Genomic DNA, 24,701 nt, shown 5'->3' with positions numbered 1-24,701 from the left:
CTCGCTTGCTTTCTCGCGCGTTTGCGTCTGCTGTTCAGCTCTCAACGAATCGGACTGCGGCGCGCTTGTGGCCTGAAAGCCCGAAAGCTAACGGCGGGTGCGATCAACCAGTTTGAGCTTTCTGGTTTCTGGTTCGGTTGGTGTTGCAGAGAGCGGCTTAAGAGCACCACAGTCACATGCCATGACATTGACGGGAAAGGCCAGAGCTGGAGCTGAACACAAAGTCGCCGGGTGCCTGTCAGTGGCAGCAACAGCAACAGCAACAGCGGTAACACTTTTCTCTTGCTTATGGAAAATTAGTCACTAATGAAAACTCCTTCTTTTTCCAGTGAAAGAAATGTAATATGAAAATGTTGTGTTGTCGTCGTGAAATTGCTTGTCAATTTTGTTCGGAAATATTATGAACAGCAAGAAATACGCTGCATCATGTCGCACAATGAGCCTCAAACTCTTTGCGAATACATTAGCGGCAGGCGGTCATTTAGTCACTCTGTTAGTCGGTGACTTAGTCCGCGAACTTTCGATTTTGTTTGACGTTACCAACTGGAAATCTGGGTCATCTTAACTTGGCAATGAGTTGCCACAAAACTTTATTAAAGTTCGGACTCTTTTTTACATTTTCATTCTTTTGCATTTCTGCCAGAGGCGCCATTTTACACAAATTGCACCATTGCGCAGAGAAGGGAAAGAAGACTCAACAATATGGTCACTCTGGTCATAAAAGGTCAGCGCCTGAAAAATAGTTTTTATAAAGAAAAAATTTTGCGAACGCAAGAATCTGATAAGCGCATCTACTCTGGCAGAATTTTTTTGACAAGCAAAAAAGTTTTACCAACATTTTTCGCCTCTTGTCTGAGCTGAAGCTGAATTGGCCGTATTCGAATCCGAATCCGTGTGCGGTTGGTCAGAGCACCATGCTGCACTGATTTCTAAATGTACCTCTCAGGACTTTCCAATTTTTCCTGCTTTGTGCAACCAATAATGGTGTGCACACGCATATGTATTGTCAATGGTATTGTCGGAGGGATTACAGGATTACGGTGCACGAAAGCAGTATGGTGGCCCATGCTGTGGCCATGCATAATAAAATATTCATTTGGGCGCATTTGCCAAACATTTTCGTTGTTGTTTTCTGGTCTGGTTATGGCAGCGAAACGAGTGCAGAAGTGTTAGCAGATTTTCACTTATTTATGGTGCGTACATACATATGTATGTACCTGAACAGACTCTGATTGATGATCGGCTTGGGAGCGGGAGCGAGCGGGAGAGAGCGGATTTCGTTGGCCGGTTTACGCATGAGAAAGTCGTCGTCTAGAATTGGCCAACTAAGCGGCACATTGTTATTAATTTCTGGTGACAAACTTTGCCATTGACTTGTGGCCAACAAGCGGAAACGACTCCCCCTGACCGCACTGAAGAGCTCAAAAGGCAAAACGAAATGAAAGCCAGTTTATGAGACCGCAAAATCAATAACCGCTCTAAATGTAACAAACCAATGGCAACGGCAACAATGGGGTGTGCAATGTTTTCTAAAAAATAGTATTGGGGCCAACTTCTATGCGAACACAATGCATGAATTATCTGCAAAGATTGGCCATACTCTTGTGAAAGTGTTTAAAAGCGAATTCATTTAGCGTCTATTAGGCTACAAGATGCGACCCGATGCGAAGCAAAACGGGAGAGATGGAGATGCCAATTGATGGCATAGTAGAAAGCCCTCTGACATCTCTCCGTCACATGCAACTTATATGTGTCTGCCCGACTCTCGGACAGAAGGCTTGGTGTAAGTGCCTTGAACCCAGGCAAATATTACGTTATCAGTCTGAGTCTACGTCTGAATCTGTGCTGTTCCTCACCAAATGCTATGCCTCGACGTTTCCGGAAGAGTCTTAGCCCGAACCGGCCCCATGCGAGGCAGCTGCTTTTGGGCTGCCGCAAAATTGGTTGAATGTTGTCAATATTTGCGAACCTTTTCTTTGCATTTCAGTCCAATCATTAATTTCACTTTTACTCATAAATATGCTAATTGTGGGCTCACGCTGGGCTCTTCTCCGCTCCTCTCTCAGTCAAATTCCAATTCATGACCAAGCGCCGGAAACTTCATTGGACTAAAAGATTCACACTTGCCATCGATATTCAGAATGGGCTTGTTTGCATTACGCAATCTGGCTGGGAAGAAAGTTGAATAGGGTTTTCATAATCATCGTCCAATGACGACCGCAGCCGTGCAGCAGTGGAGGGAGCTGTGCTGTGCTATGCTGTGGCCACGCCCCGGCGTCTGACAGTGACAGAAACGTAAAGTAAACACTTTCACAAGCCGCAAGTGCATAAGAGCGTTACAAGCCGTCAAAACAGTGGGCTGGCAGCAGTCGCAGCAGCATCACCAGTTGGCGACATCTCTGATTCCTCATGGGTAGAGATTTTTAATTAGTTTATTTTATTTTGTTTTATGTTTTACTCTACCTTGTGGGAACATTTCACTTTTCTCGTCCGCGTTGTTGTCTCACATAATTCACTCGCCGCTGGTCACGTTTCTGTCACACGTCGCGGAACCGGCATCTGTGATGGCTGACCTTTCACCCAGTGTGCGGTCCACCGTAGCGTAGGCTCCACTAATTGAATTGTAATCATCTCTCTCTTACCTGAGTACGTATTCAAAAGGTAATACGAAAGCTTCCCGTCCGAATGAAACTGGAGAGTAATGAGTACTATATTACCCACATGCTCGTGGCCGCATGTGAGTTGCATTCTCTGCGGTCTTTTGATGTTTTTTGTTTTTTTTGCTCAACGGTTCCTGAATGCTCTTAGCCACCTTAAAGTCTTTGTCGACTTCATGCCACACACAACTTCCGCCGGGAATCCATTTAACTAGACATGTTTGTGTAACCATAATCACAGTTCGCCTACATTTACGCCCTTTTTATGGGGTCATAGCTTTTTATGTGGTAGCTGCTAGAGTATCGCATACGTGCAGGGCAACGGAAAGCGTCAAAGGTTAAGTATTGTCTGGCCCTTCGCTGGTAGAGGCGACAGTCTGCACAGATGGATATATATGCGATGTCCCTATTCAATGTCCCATAAGCTGAAAAGCTTTTTTGGCTGTTTTTTTCCTGATGTGGACTCAATCTTGATGCCAAAAAATCATATAATCCCATATTTCAAATCCTCACAGACCTGTGAGTCCTCACTGTGAAATGGGGTAAAATACAAATACGATTGAATATCTCTTATTCATAAAACAATATTTATAGACGGAGGTGTTTACTGCTGTTTTGACCATCCTTAATTCCCATTCCCATATAAATTACAACTACCTAAGCCCATGAGCCGTAAATCATTTCGACTTACCATCCAAATTCCCCACCGGCTCACCCTCACCCATTTCGTATTTATTGACTTTGTGTATGGTTGAATAAATCAGTCAATTGTTCATTAGATTTGTAAACAACATTTATTAAAATTCATTGTGGCATTAGTGAAATGCCAGCAGACGGCAAACATCGGTTTATATAGTTGTAAGAACTGACAATTATATACTTTAAACTTACGGATAAGATTATTATATTATACAGTTGTCAATTATATCTATTTGTATTGTGAATTTTATATGTACTTATTTATAGAAAATGACACACTTCACATCTAGTATATGTATGAGCTATGTATTTATGGCTAGCTTATTCGAAAAGGTATCGAGGTCTCTGAGGGGAAACGAAAATATGAGGGTTAAACACAATAGATCGCTTCTTAGGAACTGTATGTATAATGGGAACTTATTATCGACTTATCAAATTCCCGAATTTCAGTTGGGGGCTCAATCAATTACTTTTCGGAATTCGATATGGAAATGATCAACCAAAATAGTCACTAGACTAAGTCTTTTTGTCAATGAACGTGATACGGAAGGTGATGATTTAGGAATAGATATATATGTACATATCATATACATAGGTCAGTAGTGATTTCTCCTCGTTGTCTGTCTTAACTTAAGTTTAACTCAGCTTGGCTTTGGATCACTGGACAATATATCGTATTCATGTAAATTCTAAAAACGAACTGGGAAGCAACTCGTCGTACATACGTCGCATCACTCACACGATTCTCACGGCTCTCGCTGCTCCGCGGGGCCTGGGATTGCACAAGTCGGAAGGAGGAGGAAATGGAGTACAAGTACACATATGCAAAATGCAATTTAGTATTGTTCCAAACTGTAAATGTCCATAAACTGTTGAGTCATATTCGATTGCTACTTAAAACCAATAACGTCACACCATTCCAACAACACTCGGCAACTGCCACATGCAACTTCGACATTCAGCTTGTCAGGGCTACAATAAAATAAATTGCAAAAATATGGAGAAACGGAGAAACGAGCTCTGAGGCATGCAGTTGACGGGTGCAACAGAAAAGTTGCAACAGAAAAGGAGCAGAAACAGTAGCCAAATTGGCCAGCCAGCCACTCAGCGAGAATGGGATCTTTGGAGCATGCAAATCCAATTAGCTTTTGGAGTACACACAAACACACAAAAAAGAATCTCAGGTGTAAGATTGGTCCATGCACGACAAACGTTAACTTTGCTTTGCGTTAAAGTTAATGGGGTTAATCAAGGGATTAAACAGAGGGCGGTTAAGGATTGCATGTGTGTCTTTACCGAGGCATCAGCTTGGTGACCTCCGTGGGCATGGGATTCTCGGTGAGCGCCACCGACTCGGTCATGGCGCTCCGCAGTCCACATTCCTGATGTCCGGTCATGAAATCGGTGGCAGCCATGCTCACACCACCACCTGTGGCATCACCATCGCCACCGTTGGCACCCCCGCAGAGTGCGGCGCCGCTATGGCCGAGCAGCTTCAGCTCGCCCTTGGAGATGTCGGCGCCGTGCTTGCGTCGCCGTCGCGCCGCCGCCGCCTGCACGTTGCAGCCTGTCGTGTGACCATTAAGAGCAACATTAGTGGATTCAGTGCAACGACATATTAATTCTTGAAATTCTTTACGGAAGTTATCATTGAGCCATCCATAGAGCAGCGGATTGGAGCAGGCCGAGCTCATGCCAATCATATGGCAAATGGCGTATATCACGAGCATATTCGAGGTGGGGCCCGACCCCGAACGCTGCATGTCCGCGTACAGGTTGAAAAAGTTCAGCGGCAGCCACGACACACCGAAGATGACGGCGATGCTTATAAGCAGGCAGTTGGTGCGCTTCATGCGCCTGCCGCGCTCCACCTTGCGCTGTGACGAGGCCTGCACGGTGACGACGGTGATGCGATTCTTCAGCTTGTTGTAGATGCCGAAGTAGGCCACCGATACGATCAGGATCGGCACCAGGTACTGCACGCACAGCGAGAAGATCGAGTAGTAGAAGCGGCCGTTGCTGGTCGGCCAGTCTTCGATACAGAACCTTATTTGTTCCTGCAGCCCAATCTGCTGCAGCAGAAGTGGTGTATCCTCGCTGAGCAGCTCCTTATAAATGAACATCGGTGAGGCCAGCAGCAGGGCCAGCAGCCAGATTCCGGCTAGTATTGTGACGGCTCCCACAAACTGTAGACTGTCCCTGGTGGGGTACACAATCACCTGCGAATGGATGGATGGGAAGAAAGGAAAGGCGAACCGAAAATATGGAGATACAGTAATGCTAAGCATATAGGAAGAACATGTACTTCATGCTAGCTTAAACATAAATGCTTTTAGTAACTGTTATAATCTTCCGCTATATTGGAGCCCTATTTATATATATATTCACTTTGGCTGATTATCGTCGGGTTGTTATTTGTTACGGCCAAATATTTACTCAAGCTGTATCGATTTTCATCCAATTTAATGGCTACAAATTGATGCCGCATTTACCTCCATAACAGCAGGGCATGACAAGGCCAAATTCGGTTGACCCCCATTGTGAAACATTAGTAGTGGTTGAAAAAGGACTAACCTGATATCGATCAAAGGCGATGGCTGTTATGGATATTGTCGAAACGAATATGCAAAGTGCCTGAAGCATGGCGACAATTTTGCAGAGGATAGAACAGGAGCCGAGGGGCCAGTACTTGGTTAGGATCTCCACAAGTGTCAGCGGCATGGTGACCAGGCATAAAAGCAAATCTGAAATTATTCCGTACCCAGATGGGAAGTGATTTCTTGTCAACGCTGCGCAAATACGACTACTTACCCGAGATGGCCAGATTGAGTATAAAGAGGTTACGGGCCGTGCGCATAATTGGCTTTCGGACCACAGCAATGACCACCAGTGTATTGCCCAGAGCCCCGAACACGATTAGGACACTGTACATGCTAATTAGCATGTGGTACCAAGGACTGTCCACTGCCCGATTGCTCAGGAATCGTTCGACAAGCTCCGGGTCCAGGGGTCCTCTGCCCGTCTCGTTGTACTCCGTTGTGGTGACATTGATTGTACCATTGACGAGAGCATGCGAGGCGGCTCCCACCGCTCCCACGTCCAGATAGTCCAGGGGATGATGGTCATCGAGAAGCCGGACACTGTTGCTGCTACTGGCGTATCCGCTTAGCGTCTGCACAGCAACCAGGGACACCGATTCTGTCTGATTCATGCTGATTATCTGGAAAAGAACATGCAGAAAGTGGCTCATTATTCCAGACAAATCTAGGAACAAACGTTCAATCACAGGGCGATAGGCGCTGGCTTTGCGTGCCACATTACGTATGATTTATGGCGTTGGCCTACTGCACACGCTACATATCGGAGCGAAACGCAGGGGGAGACAAACAAACTCACGTTTTATGCGCTTGGCTAAAAATACAAAGTAATAACCGTACGAAAAGTTTTCTCGGTGCCAGTAGGTGGCCCAGCACGCCCCAGCACTGGGTCGATGTGCATTTGACACGAATTGAAGTTCTGACGCCTCAGTTCCATCTACGACCCACCCGAAAAATAATACAGTATTCAAGGTCAACCCTCGACCTAAGGGCTGCCTTATAATTGAGTTGAGATCTCTGCCATTGATAGAAGTTCAAAAGCTTTTAGTTGTCGCATTGCTTCCTTGAGCACAGACAATGGCCAATAGTTCATGGTTCATGGTTCATGGTTCATGGGACAGACAAAATCTTGTGAGGGCCGACATTATTCTGGCTGCCTGGCTTTAAAGTTTTTCCAATATTTGTGGTACTTCCTTCAGTTATTCAGTACCAAGCTATGGGGAGCAAATAACATTGTGGCCAATATCTGGGCTCTAGCACTCCGTTGCCATGCCTCTAACTTAGATAGCTCTGTATCAAAGGAGCCCCGGCCCCCAGCTCATACTACCTTTACGATGTGTCCATTATGCAGTAGATCTTCAGTGACAGACTTATGCATATAATTAGAGAAAGTCAAACAAATTTTAAGGCTCTCGTCCGGGAGATTTTCCAAGCAACATGAATGCCTAATGTCGGCCATTTCCAAAGGACAGCAATCAGATACAGCCATGTTATAAATGACGACATTTGCTAAAAATATTTGTGTAATTTTATGCACCAAATGGCTGCGCACTTGTCAGTATCGATAAAGGGCAATGGCACGCGACGAAGGTGGGCCGAAACGACACAGAATTCTTGGAGCGCCTAAAGGTATGCATTGCCATTGACAGCTGCTATAAATGAGGCGCTATTAAATCACTTCAATCAGTTGGCTCTGCCTCTCCATCGAGATAGCAGATAAGCACCATTCATTGAGGGAAGACGGAGAGACAGAGCATGTGTGTGTTTGTGCGGAATTGAGCAACGTTTCCATGGAAATTTAATTTAAAGTTGTTCCGAAATTAATTGACAAATATTTGCACGGCCGGAAACTTTGTTCTCAAACTCAAGCATTTGAGAATTCGGCCAACCCCAACTGAAAAGTCTGCTGACCGCAAAAATGCTTGACCGTATCCATTTGAAAGCAGTTAGGGGTCGTTCGCCTCCTTACCCCTGGTCGGAGCTAATAAAAAAGTTTAATCTCGCAATGAAGAAATTGGCTCCGAGGCAGCCCGACACAAAAAGCTGAGATGATCATCAATTTGTCGCAGACATTTCAATCACAGACCGACCCTACACGATTTCTACGAATCCAAGGCGAGGTGAAAATTGAATTTTCATGTATTTTCCCTCGAGCAATAGGCACCGACTAGATGAGATATGCAGTACATCCAACGGAGCTGCGTGGAGCGTCCTCCCGGAAAAGCTGGCGACAGGAGAATTATGTAAAGTAGCCTCAAGTCCTTGGCAGTTGTCACACATTTTGTATAATTTCTGGAATGTCAACGCTTTCAGGACGTTTCCCCTCCTATCCACGAGGAAAGACTCGCTATGTTTCTCTCGCTTCATTGGATAAACAGAGCGTGACAAAGATTTTAAATGCCAGCCAACACAATTCCCAACCATCTCGAATCGGATCCCTGTGTTGGCTTGGCAGCTGCCTGTCGGAATTTTGACTCAGCTATTTTTGTGATTTATTTCTGCTGATGTTCTTTGTTTGTGGGCGGTGGCTGTCTATCCAACGATATTTCTATAACAAGATGAATTTTATTGCCGTTTGTGCAATTTGCTTGCCACAAAAACATAACATATTGCCCCTGTCGACTTACGAATTTCTCAATTTGTGTTTGGGTTCTTCAACGTCCTTTTTTCTTGTCTCTTGCAGCAGAAGCAGCAGCAGCAACCCAAACATTTATTTAATTAATTGTTTTCGATTTCGGATGGAAATCCAAGTGGCGATAGCTTCTGGCCTCATCAGTTTTTCTGGTCAACTTCAATTTAAGCACACAAGCTGAGTGAAAGGATAAGCATCTGAAGGGAGATCCGGTGCAAGCTGTAACATCTCTCCAAGTGAGAAAGCTGGCTTCCCTGTGAATTAATCAACCAAGCTTCTTGAACATAGACTAAGATTGGATTTTCTCTTGTTTGCTTTCGTCCTTTGCAACAGAAGGAATTTATATGGCTTAACACTTCTTCGGTGTCAAAGACATGCCACAGAGTGCTTTGGTTTTCTTGCCTTAATGGTGGTAAGCATTTTTACCTTAAGTTGAAACTGGTTTGCTATTTTTTGAAGAAAATGCTCTCAACAATAAACAAATAGAGGAAATGGGAATATTCTCGTTTTCCCTTTACAGTCTTTTTTCCAAATATTAGATTGCTGGCTTATTCAAACATTATTTTCAAATTTGTATCCATGTTATAGCCTCATTAGGATATGAGGTTGCCATCATAGTAGGGCAGGTACTCAACCGAAATTCCCCCGGCTTTAGCCACAGGACTACATATAAGAGCACAATATAAATGCCAAATGGAATGAGCTCTCAGCAGCCATATGGCTAAGTTAGACAGATTGTGTTGCCAGGAACAGAGCAGAAACACACGTACAAGAAAGCCACACCCGAGAAAACTTTTTCGTTTTGGGAACAAAGTACGAGTAATTTCGTTCCGTTTGACATCTACTCTAAAATGGCTTCTACTTGAGCCGACGAGGCGCTTTAAGTATTTATATTGCAATTACACTCACCATCTTCCTGCCAACGCTCCCACTGCCAGTGCCTCGAGCGTATTCTTCTGGCTGTCTCCTGTTTGCTGTTTGTATCTGGGTGTGACAGGAGTGAATTTTTGTTGTTCTTATGGCTGCGACGCCAACATTTATTCATTTAGTGTGCAATTCCGAATGCACTCGCGGGAATTTTCCTGATTTATATTCGCTGCTCGAATTCAAAATGAGAGAAAAAAACGCAATTTCTGCTAATGTACACGTTTTCGTAGGGGACCAGGCAATTGTTGAATTTTTTAGCATATACGTGGATGCCTCAAGTGGCCCACGCCCAAAGAAATAAAAGATGTATACCACGCGACCATGTGGATGCACTGTTCAGCTGACGGCTGACAAGTTGGATGGCTCTGGCCCCCCAAATCAACTTAATTAAAATGCTTCAAAAATTCTTTCGGGACAAAGTTGCTGAGCTCGCAGCAACCTAATCCTCGGCGCTTGAAGAATTTATAGCAAACACAGGCCCCATGGCCCGGAGAAGTTTCTACAAAATTGTTGTTCTTTGGGGCATCTTCGAGCAGAGCAGAGCAGAGCTGCACATTTGCATGTATTGGCATGCATAACTTTCGGAGCAACTCGGTGCATCTCGGTCTCGGTCTCCTGTCCCTGATTGCATTGCTCAGGCGCAGTCGTTCCCTGCTCCACAGCTGGTACAGAGACTGAACTTATGCATAGCTGAGCAGCCAAGGCACATGGCACTACGAAGTTTTGATGAGTCGACGGCCTAAGAAGCTTAGCCTCAGAAGTCTAATGAAAATGCCACCCAACCCACCTTCAGTTGCTCCTTAATAGCATAAGTCTTTAAGACGAACTGGAGCAATTGAAGGTAGAAGATATACGAAATTGAAATAGGAGCTTCGTCTTTCTCTAGGAAAAACTTGCAAAAAAAATCGCTCACTTAATCTTTATATTAATCCCTGTCTCCATATTCTTTTCAATACTTTAATTCACGCACGAAAGTCCATTAAGCGAATATCGATTATGTTTCATTATTCGGAATCCATTAATATGGCCATTAAGCAAATTGCTTTTGGTTTATATCTGAGTGCACCAGCCAGACACATCCTTCAGTAATTCGCCGACTTTGTGGCGCTCGTTCTTCCCGGGTTGCACGGTAGACACTGATTTTCCATTCGATTCGTTTGAATGACCCACAACTTCCTGCGCATTTTCACTGACCGAAGACTCGTAGTCGTAGTTTTCCCACCCCTTGCACACGTCAGTTTGCATTATAGCCGTAAACGTCCCATCACGGTAACGCGAGGGACACCCAACGCACTAATATTTTCTTACGATTACTTTGATTCGAAGCCAAAGCCCGAACCGCTCACTGTGCGAACGCCGCGAATTGCATTTTGGATTCATCGAAGCGGCCCCAGAAAATAATCATAATAAAAAAAAAACACGACGATTCCGCGTCCGGCGGGTTATTAGCGAATTTCCGCGGCCCACTTTGCCGCAATACAGACGTTTTCATTTTGCGTTTGCGTTTACGACGAAGCGCTTCACGGCTTCTGCGAAATTTTCACGCCTTCAACAATTTAATGGCGGCACATCGTTGGATCGTTGAAATCGTTGGAAAAGCAAACACAAAACGTTTTCCACACATCGCTGGGAGCATACCTTCAGATAATTTTTGTCGATCCAAAGAATTTCGGCTTCGTTCCTGCTTGCCACATCAAAATGTTGAATAAATGTGCGGCAGCATTTTCATTATTACGTATTTTCCCCTCTTCGTTCTTTTTTGTGTGCACAGTTTTTATTACATTAATGTTCAGCGTTTAGTTTGGGTGTTTACTGATCTCCGATAACCACACGCGTGCACAGTCAGCGACCATCTGTTGGCTTTCGGGGCGCATCCCTTGCTTATATAGTCTTGCCTCCAAAGCGTACTGCAGCCGATGCCGCTCGTTGCGTATACGCCGCGTAAGACACAAGTCAGAACTGAACGTGCCGCTCAGTTGTTAGCCGTCAACAGGCTACTGGCCATCGCTTTCGGGTTTGTTTTGGCCCAACAGCTGCGCAGAGCTTTCTTATCAAAGATGTTAGGGGTTGAAGCACCCCGTAAAAGCTTCGCACATTGGATTGAGGACTGTTCAAAACGTTTATGTGGGAGCTTCCATTTTGTCTGCTCCACCAGTGGTAATCTTGAGTAATTTCGTATCTCTATCACTCAGCAATAAAAGACTTAAATGACGACTGCCAGACAGTAATTGCAAATCAGCCACACCGTAGGGTATACTTAGCACACATAGCGTTTACAGTGTCTGTAAATGACTATTTATTAATACAAGTGTGATTCCGAGTGAATACTCTCAACAGCATGATGTTCCCACGAGCAAACAAACGAAATCTTATCTTAATTCCAAACTGTAAATCCTCAAGCTTCAAACCAATCTTATTCAAGATCAGAAATTTGCCACGCTTATAATACTCTTTGTACAATATAATTAAAAATAGTCAGGCTAAATTCATTGAGGGTCCAAGAGGCCTTTGGCATCCATAATTGGTAAAATATTTGCCACAATTCTTTGGACTTTTTCACAGGCATACATTGAGTCCTGGAATCGAATGCCTTCTGGTGTATCCTGATAGAGATTCACAAACTCAGGCTCTTCTGTGCCCTCGTATACCATTATAGGTTGAAAGACGTTGGCAATAATAACGGCTGTGGAAGAAAAAACTCTTACACAATTTTTTGGCTGGGTATGTGTCTCGACTTACTCATGAATCGGCGGCGCTCGAACTGAAGCTGATACTCGTGCAAACTGGGAAAAACACCCTTATAGGAAAACTTATCCAAGTATTGTTTCAGTGCGTAATAATGGTACTGAACTAGTTCGATTTCCTTCTCCTTTACGTTTTCTTGCAGCGATGTGGAGAATAAGTAATGCAAATCGACCACCGGAGATGTCAAGGAGCTGAACTGAAAATCTATAGGTAAAATCGAAGTGGGATTTCCTTCGTCGTCGTACTGGTACATGACGTTCGTGGTCCAACAGTCACCGTGAACCAGCGTCTGGAAGTCCTTTTCCCCAACATCGACAGAACGAGCAGCATACTCCATCAAATTGGGAGCAATGTGTTCCAGCTTGGCGCTATAGCGATCTTTGAGGCTTGGGTTGGTATTCACATACCTGGTGAAAGCCCTGAACAAGCCCGTGAAAATTTCCTTGTAGCCATTTTTGTTACGTGAGAAAAAGTGCGATGAGTAATTTTTTGCCAGGATCTCAGGATAGCGTTGATTCAAGACTATAGCTGCCGCATGGAACCGTGCGAGCATATCTATCGTCATTTTAGTATGATTCAAATCCAATTGCTTAACTCGATCCGCATTCACGTATCGGAGAGTAGCCAGATCCTCGAGGATCATGATGGTCCGCTCCCGATCCACGACTACAGCCTCTGCGGTTAACTTCTCGGTGACTCCAATCTCTCGGAGCAGCTCTGCCATCTTGGGCATCACTACCTCATACATGTCCATCTCCCGATTGTATACATCGTACTCCTGGAAAATAGCCCACTGGGTGGCGTCTTTTGAGCAAGTTTGCTTCAGGATGAATGATTTATTTTGCACCGTTCCATTTCTGTCTTCGTAGTCGACGTATATGCGAGTCATTACGCCGACATAGTTTCCCCCCTTTTCCGTTGCTGGCTTGGCCCACAGCTTAAGGACTCGCAGCTGACCATCCTTGCAGTAGGCTCTTAGATGGGTTTGAATATACTCCTCTGTTAACCAGGTGGGCAGCATCGTGACAAGTGACTGTTGCTTAGGCGTCGAACTCTCAAACAAATCTGACTTCCCAGACGACACTGAGCGAAAGTTTATATAAGTTTATCAGCCAAAAAAATATATACACTGGCTCAGATAAGCAAACTAAATAGCTTGGCGCGTCTCTCCTGTCCCAGGGTAATATCTTTAATACATCTTGTAAATTTGCTAGAGTGGCAATCTTTCACTCCCTTGTACATTTATTGTATATTTTATTCTCTTGGAATAAAATAATTAAGCCTCACCACGTCATCGTGAGTTAGCAGAATACATAATTCAAACTTTTACACTTGCTAGGTATTGCTTGAGATTTTTTGTCATGGCGTGATACCCATGCATACTTGTACTTGCAGCACTTTATCTCAGGTACTTGTACGATATGTGTGAGTGTATTGTGTTTAATTAGCTGAAAATGTGGGGACTTAGGTATAAGGCATCCACAGACGATTCTTCTTCTTCGAGACAGGGATACAAGACGTAAGGAAACAGGATACTATAATTATACCCGATGCTCAAAATGAGAATTAGGGTATATTAGATTTGTGGTGAAAATGGATATGCGTAACGTCCAGAAGGAATCGTTTCCGACCCCATAAAGTATATATATTCTTGATCAGCATCAATTGCCGAGTCGATTGAGCCCTGTCTGTCAGTCCGATTGTCCGTCCCTATCAGCGCCTGGTGCTCAAAGACTATAAGAGCTAGAGCAACGACATTTTAAATCCGGACTTCTGTGAAATGTCATTGCTACAAGAATATTTTAAAACTTTGCCCCGCCCAATTCCGCCTCCACAATGAGGCGAAAATCTATGGCATCCACATTTTCAAAGATAACAGAAAACAGAATGGTAGAGGATGCATATATCTTCAAGAGTGCAAAATCTGAACTAGATCGTAAAAATTTTAAAGCCAGAATCAAGAAAACAATTTCATTCTTTCTCGCTCTGTCTCTCTCTAACAAACAGGTTTCATGGTCAGTTTTGCCAATTGCAAAATGTGAGGTCAAGGATCTTAGAGACTATAAGAGCTAGAGCAACCAAATTTGGTAACCACACTTCGAACCTTGACTGTTTTGTGTCAAAATATCGCCACAACCCCTGGTATCCACACTCCTGGTAGATCTCACAATAAAACTTATATCACAAAACTTCGTCCCACCCCCCTCCGCCCTATAAACACGACATTTGTCGCAATGAATCAACGTCTGGCATTCCCCCTTGCCACCGTCGACAGATCGAGCTGCATACGCCATTAAACTGAGGACCAGCTCCAACCAAGCACCATAGCGTTCGTTCAGGTTTGGTTGGGTCTGGTTGGGACTAAGCAAACTGGTAAAGAGCTCTGAATATCCTTTATTCCTACGGAAGAAGAAATGCGATGAGAAATTCTTAGCCAGGAGCTCAGGATGCCGCTCTTTGAGTAGTACAGCTCTGGCGTGGAACTTTGCCTGTAACTCCAGCCCCACCTTGGCGCACACCGTTTCACCGTTCCACTTCCGTCTTCAGAATGTTCTCTCCTTTCCAGTTGCTGGCTTGGCCCAGAGCCGCGTGCAGCCAGGAGGGAAGAATTGTGACAGCTCTTGTTTGGTCGACCTCTGGGCAAAGCAGACCACTTTTCAGACATAATCTTAAGTGCATACTGGGCTCAATAAGAATTCTAAGACAAAATACGAGAATTTTTCCATATGAATTTTTCAAAGTGTTACTGCTACTGACATGACCCTAGGAACCTGCTCTCGACCTATGACCTGTTTATTTGGAAATCGAATACATTTTTGCGACTGTCGATAACTGGCAGGCGGCTCGTTTCTTGTTCGGGCTTATCATTTATGTTTATTGGTGGAAGTATAGTGCAACCTTTTGTTTGGTTTCGCTGCATGCTTTCATAAATGAGAGCAAACAGGCAGACGATGCGACAGTTCCTCCATTAAATCATTTACATGTGTACTAAACAACAGATAGCGACCAGCTGGAATCTGCTGAACTTATTTGGCATTAGCCAGGGCCCATACATACGATACACATATGTGGACTTATTGATTATGAGAGTTGTGCGTAGTTCGTTGGATAAACAAGCAGAGCAGAGCCGTTTCTTGGGAGCTTGAAACAAATTGTTTGGTACACAAAAGCACGCCTCCGATAAGAAGCCAGTAAACATCGAAGAGAAGAGCCGCCCGTATATATTTGGTTAGCCCCAGCTGTTCCAGGAGAAGAAGGCGTTGACGAGGTTGTGTGCGCTATGTTGAGACCCCCCCAATTTCCTCACTTAATAAAAGACGTGTGGTCACTCCATAATAGTTAAGTGACAAAATCTATGTATATTTAACAAAGAAATGAATTCATGGGCTGAAAGAAATGATAATCTCCATGCGTCCAGCTGGTCCCCGCTTAGACTGTATCCTCGAGTTTTTCTCTGCTTTTTGTGATGAAATACAGAACAGAGATAAGCCACTTGGATATGCAGCAAGAGATGCTGGCTGCAAACATGTTTTCCACTTATCTATGGTCACGTACATATGTGTGCGACCTTTTTTGCCACGGAAACAACTGAGAGACTTTTTATTGGCTTCCCACTGACTTATCAAGCAGTTTTATAAATCCCGTTTCCCTACTACTTTCACTTTCTCTTGATAATAAAGCAACCAACTATTCTCACCCTATGTGCATGACATTAAGTCATCAGGACCATCCTGGCCATCTATAGTGCACTACTAATAAATACATATAATAATTCATATTTGCAGGCAGACAATGTCCAAATCCTATTTGCTCAATTAAGTTAAAGAATTTGGCGCTAGAAACATATTGGTTCGGTGGAATTGGAATTGTTTCCAGGAAGGCCAATCCGAATACGAATTTGGATTGTTTGTTTAACGAGAAGCTCCAGTGGCACTGATAAGAGGCCGGTACGTACCCACGCGAGCGAAACGCCTCTCACACGTTTTATATTTTGGCCAGCTGTGTCTGGTTGGGAGGGGGTGGCGGGACGGGTGGTGTTTGTTTGCTTTCCCCATAAACAAATTGTTTTATGCTTATATGAGAGGGTGTTTGGCTTGTAGAAAACACTGCCAGAATTATGTGGAGACAGACTAAAGCAGAACGTTTAGGTGGGCTTGATTCTGGTGAAATCTCCGAAAATCCAGATCCATCAAATAAATGCTAATTTTTTAATTTTTCAATTTTTGATTCGTTTGCATGGTAAAAAAACTACGTAGATATATTTAATAAATTACAATAAATTAACTTATGAAATTATAGCTAAACAATAATGACGACAACGGCGGACACGGACGATGAGAATTTTACTAGGCGCACACATTTCTGGCTCTGGCACGAATCCACTTCGGTCTACTGTATCCTCTTGCTTATTGTGTCCAGATAGTTGTAGCCATTGTAGGCCTTATTCGTGGCCCAGTCCTTGCTATAGTTATTGCCCTCGTGCCCGGCACCAGCCCCAGAGCTGTAGGGGGAGTAGGAGTTGGAGAAGCTGCTGCCGCCCACAAACTGCGAATAGTCTGAGGGCTCCGAGTCGTAGACATGCGAGTGCGTCTGCACCAGGTGCGGATGGATCTTGCACATGGTCTTGTACTTCAGATAGTGAATCAGCCAGCCCACGCCGCCAACCAAGAGCACGTTCATGCCGATTACAGTCAATAGCATGGACACCAGAGTCATTTTCAGGTGCGCGATTTTCATCAGAATGACCAGCGGCAGGATAATGAGCCATTTCCTCTTCTTCTTCTTCAGACGCGCCTCTGGGTGGTGCAAAACAGAACTTGATACCCGGAGTCGGAGAGAGATTAATGTTCACCTACCCGACTCGTCCATGACGCGGGCGCCTGTCTCGCTGGATAACGCCAACTGGAGGCCGTGGTTCCGACCGAAGGTCTCCACCGCCCGCTTGAGGAACTTGAAGATGAGCGTCAGCTCGCTGTCACCTGGTGGATGGTCGGATGGAGAAGTGCGTAATTAGCCGAGTGAAAAATGCTTATCAATTGTTTATTGTTTGCCCCACCCTCCACAGGGCGCTGGAACCGGACCAAGAAGCGCGCAGAAATAAATTCCAGAAATTAATTAACACTCGCAATAAACATCCGCAACGGATAATCGACCAGCAGCTGCCTTAGAAACTGCTTCTGGCACTGGAAGTGGATGCTGTCTGAGCAAAAGTGATAAATTAAACTGCATCGCACACCACACACACATATACTCGGTATTTCGGTCATTTGAATGTCGCGGTCTTAAACGTTAATTTCCTTTGCCAACTGACCGGGGAAAACAACTTTCGTTTCGGGCAATAGGCCATGGACCATGGACCACGGACCACTGACACGGACCCACCTTCCAAGCTCTTGGCGTCGTTGAACACCACAATATCGTCGGCCGGCTCCCCCAACTGGACCAGCCGCAGGAGGCGGTGCTTATCCGCGGCCAAATCACGTCCATATTCGTTGGGGAAAAAGCCCATGCCATTGGTGGCCAGTTTCCAGATTAGCTTCGAGGCCTTGTACTTGATGCAGGACATCAGATTGCGAGTATCGAAGCACTGACGCTGGTTGCGCGCTATGTAGGCATCGCTATGCGACAGCAGCGATGAGCCCGCTCGGCCATTGGATCGATGGATGGCGGGCGTTGACTGTGGTTCATCTGTGGCCTGCTCCTCTGCGCTGCCGTAGTGGAGCAGTAGCAGCAGCATCAATGCCACCACGATGCGACAGGGTAGCATTTTGATGTCGATTTGGAATGCGAGGCGAGTCTGCGATAGTTGGGGCACCGCACGGCTGACTGGACGAGACACAAATAGCAGCCAGAAGGCGCTGGCAACTCCTTTTATCACAGCGAGGCAACCGCAAGCCGAGGCTCTCAACGAAGATAGCTGCTTGGCAAGTTGCTCCTCGTCGGCTCGTCTAATGCTCATGTGCATGCAGCATGCACCGGAATCGCAATTCCTGCCGCCGAGCTGTGGATGCAATGCCAATGCCAATGCCACCGGGCTTTCTGGGTCAGACTCGGAGCGCGGGGCGAGTTTTTGCTGTACGATCAGCGATCGAACAGCAAATTGGATCGATCGCATTGTCGTCTGGATTATGAAGCCAGCAGCTAGCTAGCTAGGCAGCAGCCAAACAACCACCAATTGACCGACCGCCTTCCAGCTGCGATGCGTGTGACTGAAAGCAAGAGCCGCAAACGAAAGTGAATCGCAAAGTAGCGGCCGCACCGAGATACGTACGAGTATCTGATGGATACGCTGTTACTCGTACAATTAAAATCCCCTGGCGCCACTCTGAGACTCTGAGCAGCGACCTAATCCAAATCAGAGCCATCTGAGCTGGAGGCGCATCTAGTAAATGATACCAATCGGAATAAGTGCAAATGCGCATTTATGTGAGTTTAAACTGCGCCTTGTGTGGGGCATTCTCCGGTTGCATCGTGCAATTTGCATCTTTGAATGGAACACTGCACTTTGAATTGTTGCCGTTCATTAAATTGTATTCGTATTTGTATGTTACTGTGAGACTGCGAGTTGTCTGACCGACCGTCTTAATTACAAAGCCACAGACATTGGATGCGAAAGTTGTTGTTGGTATTAGATACTGATGCTGCTGCTGGTGATGCTGTTTCTACTGCAGTTGCTCTTGTTGACGCGTTGCTGCATTATTTACTAGTGAAAGTAACAATTGGCGGACTCTTTTTTTGCCCCCGGTCCATCGACAATGCTTGGCATTCTTGGGCAGCATTGACTGACATCCAATTGATTAGCTTTGCCACCTGTCACTTGTTGTCTGCACTCGCATAATGAGCATTAGGTAATCCAATCGAACCAATTCCAGAACCAGCTCCGTTTATTGTAGCTGTAGCCGTCTGTAGAAAGTTTTGGTTTTCCTTCATCGGAAATTGCTCTAAACATTGTCTTTAAGCAAGCCGCGAAATATTTGAAGACAACATGGCTAACTATGATGGTCCGCCCCGCAAACATCAGTCGTTTGATGGCCACATATTAAATCACGAAGCACACGCAAACGTGCGGGTATTCAGAGGATTTCGGACTTCGGATCTACCCCAGAGTCCGCCCAAAACTACTTTTGAAAGAAATTAGCTGCAAGAGACTGCGAGACTGAAACCGAAAACGAACACCCCAGCTGAACCGCCAACGACTTGGTTAGGCAATTAAACAAATTGAACTAGAGAGGATGGAGCGGGAGCTCCGCTCTGATCTGCTGGGCTGCTGTAGCAGACGGCCGGATGGTATAAAGACTGTCATGTCGCCAATGGCCAATAGCTAACGATAGTTGGCTACCAGACAGACCTGGGTCATAAAAACTCTCTTACGGCCTTGCCTTCACTGCTTGGTAGCGAAATTTCCGTCCAGCTGCAGGCGTCTAAGTGTTTTTTTTTTTTTAATGCAGAAAATTCACTTATGATTTCAGGACAACTTTAGAAAAAACGTCTGATATATAACTTGTACATATCACTTTCGATGTTAAAGCACTTTAATGGGATACATCTGATGGGATATGCAGATATAACGAGCACTGCTCATATTTCCGACCGTCTACTGTATTTTAAAACCAGCGCATAAATTTCGGGATCTTGGAAAGCGTTTACGTGACGTTGCAATGCTATTGTTAGGTGAATCGGTACGCGTTAATATATACTAGCGACAGCTGTTGTTCATTTTGCACGTAGCACATCCAAAACACCAACATAATATGTTACATTCACACATCTACATCTACATACATACTTACTACATCATACTGGGGCGCCACCTAACAATCCATTTCGATACGCTGCAACAAAAAGTTCTCACCAATAGGTAGCAATAGCGAGAGTTTTTGTCGCCATCTATGTCTTGTAGGAAATATAAAAACTGTTTGATATGAAACGCCCACGAATGGTGGATCATACTTATCAATTTATATCTTCGTTGACTGGAGAGATGAGTCATCACTATTAGCTGACAGTCTTCAGGCAACGAGGTACATATTGTCTTTTATTTTAGCTGCCATGCTCTCTCCCGTTTTCCAACACTGAAATTTTCAATTTTCTTATGGTTCACGTTTTAGATAGGATCTGGTTCACGTCTCGGGTCCTATGGTCTGACCACTTGTCTTACGTCTCGGATCAGTCAATATATGTTTTTTAGACTCCGATACAGTGCTACCAGAAGCTCCTTATCAAAAATTGTTAGATTTGCGAAGAAAAATTGCTACAAATTTTGTGAAAATTGCCAACAAGATTGTCACGCTAATGTCAGTAGACTCGACCAACAGAAGACTAAAAGCTGAGTTTTCGATGTCGGTTCGAAAGTCGTCCATGAAATGCATTGCGAGTACATTTTTAATAATGCATGTAGGTGCACTTCGTTCTGACTAATTTAATACTTTCAGCAGCTTTGCAAGCTGAAAACTGCTCGCACACAACTTTGACATATGATCACTTGTCGCAATCGCCGTGTGTTTGGCAATGTGTAGGCATAGTGCTGCTTCCTGTTCCTCCGTTTTGGTCGACTTTCGAATGAAAGGCCACTTTTTTTTGTTGGGTACATGCTCATCAAAGCTACATGTCAAAAACCTTTGCGCCTATTTGTAATCCAGACCTTGCCAAAACTAGCAACTAAATTGTTAAACTGCCATCACTGCTCCGATATTCAATGCTCAAGGTCCTCGCTGCCGTGCGGTTAGTCATAGTCCCGTGGCCATCACTCAGCCGATGGCGGTGAACCAGTCGTTTTACAGGTGTCTTAAATACTTATGTTATTTGGCTGAGGGTAGACCGTAGCTTTATTGGTCAAATTTTCACGCGTTCTGTATATTTTTTTGCTGATCGAAACAATCCCATTATCGATTGAGATAATTTAACTACAAATATAATGTGTAATAATTCTGGCAACTGTTTAATGGCTTCAAATCGTGACGAAAATTTTTCCATGAACGGAGGACAACATATCAACAGAATATTATTAATTAGTATTTAAAAATATTATTTAACAGACTTAAACAACAATTTAACTTAGCGCGAAAATTTTAACACTGAATGGAAGTCTTAAATTAACACATTTTGATTTGTTCTAGCGCGTAACAAACGCATGATCAACGAGTTCTTATCAAGACCGTAGATGGAGGTTTGTCCACTTGATTCGGATAGCGGCTCCTCCACCGTGTAATCACTGCTCTGGGTTGTCGTTGAGGCTTCCGTTGATGCCTCGTCGTTCGACTCACTTCCAGATTCTGTGCTGGAGAGATCTTCAGCTATTGTGGCTGATGATGTGGCAGCAGTAGTGGCAAAAGTCTCTTCTATGCCTACGGTAGTCTCCTCGCTTGTCGTTTCTTCCCCTGCCTCTGGAGATGTGAACGCTGTTGTAGACACTTCTGTTGGGTCAGGAGGATTCGTGGCGTCAGAGGTGGTAGTCGGTGCAGTCGTGGTCTCGATGGGTTCTGGTGTCGCTGTGGTTGTGCTTGTGGCGGCAGCGGTGGTCAGCATAAATAGTATTTGTGGATCTACATCTTCGTAGAGGTTTGCAGCGTTCCCAATATCCAAATTCAATAGTTCCGCCGAGGCAATGCTCAGAGTAGGCGGCATCGGCGATGCTGTGATTCTGCTTGTGGTCGTCGCCTCAAGTGGCTCTGCTAGGGGCGAGGATTCCCCCGGCTTAATCCAGGAATATTGCGGATACTTTTCGCTGTGCGCCTTTTTGAAGGTCGATGGTTTTTTGCTGAAGTAACCCTTGACGTTGTCGAGGGTCTTTCGCACCAGCCAATTGTCATTTGAAGACCAAAGGCTGGAAGCGGACTCTTCTTCGCTTGGCTGCGCATAACTGGATCGAGGGACGGGGTCAAAGCCGGCACTGGCCGACTCTATTTTGCGAATCTTGCGATTGTTGTATTCCTCAGATGCTGGCGTTGGTTTAAACGATTTCCTGAACTGCTGGCGCGGCTTGTATGGGTTTATTGGTGTCTTCGTTATTTGGAGGCTGGCCAGAGGCTTCCCGGTGGTGGTGGTGGTGGTAGTAGAGGGGCGGGAGGCATTTCGCCTGTTGGTGGCATACAGCATACGGGGAATCAGAGAAGATTTGTGACCGCGTTCCGTGGTAGCTGCCTTGGGCTTGATCGTTGCCCTGGACTTTACGCACTCTCCTTTGTGGATGATCTTCCAAACTACAAGAAAAGTATGCTTATTCTCTGTCCAAGGCTGCTTCGATAGAGGGTACCTACCAATTCTGGGATCCTTGCAACGCACTCTCTCCAGAAAGCACTCATTTATTACTGTGTGGTCTATGCCATTCCGACTGGCACACACAGGCTGATAGACCGAGGGGCAGGACTTGTTACAGCGTCGGCAGGAGCCGTCGTGTAAAATGGACCATGCTGCGGAGGATCGTGAAATCATTAAAGTCCGGCCACAAATCCTCATGCAAATGCCTTACCGTCACCGACGCTCTGGCTGTAGTCTATGAGAGCACACACATTCGAAAATGTGCGTCTCTCGCCGTTGAAGCTGCCACACACAGGCTCGTTGCTAAACACGCACGGCCTTATGGAGTTTTTGGGAGCATTACCTTCGGTGGTGGCACTTCCATAGACTCGCCGGACCTTTGGCGCGGACACCACATAGGGCTTGCGAGCTGGGAGGGAGTAGCTCTTCTCCATGGTGCCTGTGTTGCTGATGAACTGGGTGTGGAATGTGGAGGGGGCATAGATTTGCACTGCGTCCTCGGGTATCTGGAAGTCTTCCACCTGATTGGAGTTCTTGCCGTGACTGTGACTGCGCTTGGTCCGATCCGCTTCCAGTTTTGGCTTGGCCCTTGGCTTATATTTGCGACTGTGCTTCATTTTGGTGCTGTCCTCGCCACAAAGTCCCTCGGAGACTATGCGCCAATCTGTGGGACATAAACGCATAAGTGACTCAAACCGGCAACTGGCAAACACACACCGGGCCACCTACTTCTCTGTGTCTTAATGTTCTCGGCGTTTACCAAGCACTCATTCGAAAATGTAGACTTTACACCCGCATATACTGCGCACACTGGACGATAGATCCTGGTGCAAGGCACTGGCTGTGGACGCTGGTATTTCCCCACGTATGGTGATGTATGCTGTGCCAGAGTCTCTCTGCTGGCCTTGGGACACACGCCCCACCTGTACACCGCCCAGTCGGACTGCAACAAGCACGAGCTGCGTCCCATTTCACATCGGTTCCTGAAAGTCCTGCGCTCCCCAGTGCTCGCACTGACGCCGCAGAATGGCTGATATCCATTGCCGCACTGGAAGTCACAATTGGGGAAGCAGTGCCGCAGAGTCACATCATCTGGAGAAAATAGACAATAAAATAGAGGCAGTGCTAGAGCTAGCTGTAGTTTACTCACATAAGGGTGCACCAATTAGGTTGCCTCGCTGGGCCTTGCGCAGATCGCACTCGTTCTTGAAAAGGAAGTACATGCCGCTGTCGCGACTCCGTGCGCACGCGGGAACATCATCGTCGAAGCATGATCCACGAGCGGAAGCCACCAAAATATATAATCCCAAGCAGAACAGCACTTGTCTCCCAGCCATGTTCCTCTAGTTCTGAAACGTCAAGACTCAATACAATCCAACTCAATGCATCTCGGCCTTATATATGTCACCGATGTCACGCGCTGCAATCTGCCACACTCCACACTCATCGGGGCATGGAGCATGGTGCCAGACCAGATGATATTATCGGTCGCCAAATTCTGCAGACATCAAATTTCGCGATAAACACGCTCGGCAGACCAGACCATGCCGAGCTCATGGCATCGGAATTCTGTGAAATTTGTCAGTTTGCCCGATAGATTCTTCGATTGTTCTTTCTCTATTGATAACGACCCGGCCCCCCGTTTTGTCAATTAGATGCAACTCTTTATTGTGGCTTCGATTGCAACGCTGTGACTGCCGCTCCGCTTCGTTCCACTCCGGGTGCTGTGTGGTGATACGTGATATTTGGTTGATTTCGGAAAAGCCACCAGATAACCCCCAGTCAGCCAAACTTGGCATTTGCATTGATTGTGCGGTTGCTGATGCTGCTGCTGTACAGCTCTGCCAAAAACTTTATAGTTAGTATCTTTTCCGCACTTCCCTAAGCTGATAATGCGCCCCAACGCCTGCTACCGACCCCGCACCGCAGCTCCAGTAGTTATTTCCAGTAAGTTTTTTCTTAGCCACAGTTTTGTTTTGTGGCTTTTGTTAATTCGTTCTTTTGAATGAAATGAATCAACTTTTTCTATCAGTAAGGAAAATTCTCTAATATTCGTGCCAGTGTCTGCCGCTCGTATTCCGACAAAAAGGTAAAAAATACCAAACTCGCGACAATAATCGCTGCATTCACATTAAATGTATTCTGATTATATATACTGTGATATAAATAATAAAGATGATAAATTTA

General features: G+C 45.3%; 4 protein-coding genes across 7 annotated transcripts; all 4 read right to left on the bottom strand.

Moving 5' to 3' along the window:
- Window positions 1-3,616: 3,616 nt before the first annotated feature.
- LOC6587799 (neuropeptide F receptor) lies at window positions 3,617-11,433 on the bottom strand. Of its 4 annotated transcripts, XM_026992924.1 has the most exons (6): window positions 11,151-11,433; window positions 9,495-9,681; window positions 6,168-6,576; window positions 5,931-6,100; window positions 4,996-5,575; window positions 3,617-4,923 (listed from the first exon to the last, which is right to left on the bottom strand). In XM_026992924.1, exons 2-6 carry the CDS (start codon window positions 9,495-9,497, stop codon window positions 4,649-4,651), a joined length of 1,437 nt encoding a protein of 478 aa, XP_026848725.1. In that variant the 5' UTR covers window positions 9,498-9,681; window positions 11,151-11,433; the 3' UTR covers window positions 3,617-4,648. The 4 variants fall into 4 exon arrangements, with proteins under 4 accessions (XP_026848725.1, XP_026848707.1, XP_026848702.1 ...); XM_026992906.1 differs by having other exon boundaries at window positions 3,617-5,575; window positions 9,495-9,684; XM_026992901.1 differs by having other exon boundaries at window positions 3,617-5,575.
- Window positions 11,434-11,890: 457 nt separating this feature from the next.
- LOC6587711 lies at window positions 11,891-13,310 on the bottom strand. The gene is made up of 2 exons (XM_002013252.2): window positions 12,252-13,310; window positions 11,891-12,195 (listed from the first exon to the last, which is right to left on the bottom strand). The coding sequence occupies exons 1-2, from the start codon at window positions 13,276-13,278 to the stop codon at window positions 11,999-12,001; spliced, it is 1,224 nt and encodes a 407-aa protein (XP_002013288.2). The 5' UTR covers window positions 13,279-13,310; the 3' UTR covers window positions 11,891-11,998.
- Window positions 13,311-16,497: 3,187 nt separating this feature from the next.
- On the bottom strand, window positions 16,498-18,437 carry LOC6587669. The gene is made up of 3 exons (XM_026995065.1): window positions 17,640-18,437; window positions 17,114-17,236; window positions 16,498-17,053 (listed from the first exon to the last, which is right to left on the bottom strand). The coding sequence occupies exons 1-3, from the start codon at window positions 18,370-18,372 to the stop codon at window positions 16,647-16,649; spliced, it is 1,263 nt and encodes a 420-aa protein (XP_026850866.1). The 5' UTR covers window positions 18,373-18,437; the 3' UTR covers window positions 16,498-16,646.
- Window positions 18,438-21,321: 2,884 nt separating this feature from the next.
- LOC6587698 lies at window positions 21,322-23,851 on the bottom strand. Its single transcript, XM_002013248.2, has 5 exons — window positions 23,665-23,851; window positions 23,244-23,606; window positions 22,726-23,178; window positions 22,514-22,666; window positions 21,322-22,456 (listed from the first exon to the last, which is right to left on the bottom strand). Exons 1-5 carry the CDS (start codon window positions 23,849-23,851, stop codon window positions 21,345-21,347), a joined length of 2,268 nt encoding a protein of 755 aa, XP_002013284.1. The 3' UTR covers window positions 21,322-21,344.
- Window positions 23,852-24,701: the final 850 nt, after the last annotated feature.

The sequence above is a fragment of the Drosophila persimilis genome, unplaced genomic scaffold, assembly GCF_003286085.1.
Source record: "Drosophila persimilis strain 14011-0111.01,24,50 unplaced genomic scaffold, DperRS2 tig00000000-arrow-pilon, whole genome shotgun sequence".
NCBI classification, from domain to species: Eukaryota; Metazoa; Arthropoda; class Insecta; order Diptera; family Drosophilidae; genus Drosophila; species Drosophila persimilis.
This window is presented reverse-complemented; position numbering and strand designations above follow the sequence as displayed.

Excerpts from the sequence above, each read along its gene's own strand:
- LOC6587698 (XM_002013248.2), bottom strand. The coding sequence starts at position 23,851 with ATGGCTGGGAGACAAGTGCTGTTCTGCTTGGGATTATATATTTTGGTG. Across the intron at positions 23,607-23,664 it reads CCTAATTGGTGCACCCTTAT|ATGATGTGACTCTGCGGCAC; the intron begins GTGAGTAAACTA and ends TATTTTCTCCAG. Across the intron at positions 22,667-22,725 it reads CAGCCAGAGCGTCGGTGACG|CATGGTCCATTTTACACGAC; the intron begins GTAAGGCATTTG and ends GATCCTCCGCAG.
- LOC6587711 (XM_002013252.2), bottom strand. The coding sequence starts at position 13,278 with ATGCTGCCCACCTGGTTAACAGAGGAGTATATTCAAACCCATCTAAGA. Across the intron at positions 12,196-12,251 it reads CGAGCGCCGCCGATTCATGA|CCGTTATTATTGCCAACGTC; the intron begins GTAAGTCGAGAC and ends TTTCTTCCACAG.
- LOC6587669 (XM_026995065.1), bottom strand. The coding sequence starts at position 18,372 with ATGCGATCGATCCAATTTGCTGTTCGATCGCTGATCGTACAGCAAAAA. Across the intron at positions 17,237-17,639 it reads CGACGCCAAGAGCTTGGAAG|GTGACAGCGAGCTGACGCTC; the intron begins GTGGGTCCGTGT and ends ACCATCCACCAG. Across the intron at positions 17,054-17,113 it reads CCGCGTCATGGACGAGTCGG|AGGCGCGTCTGAAGAAGAAG; the intron begins GTAGGTGAACAT and ends TGCACCACCCAG.
- LOC6587799 (XM_026992906.1), bottom strand. Across the intron at positions 6,101-6,167 it reads ACTCAATCTGGCCATCTCGG|ATTTGCTTTTATGCCTGGTC; the intron begins GTAAGTAGTCGT and ends GAATAATTTCAG. Across the intron at positions 5,576-5,930 it reads TCGCCTTTGATCGATATCAG|GTGATTGTGTACCCCACCAG; the intron begins GTTAGTCCTTTT and ends ATCCATTCGCAG.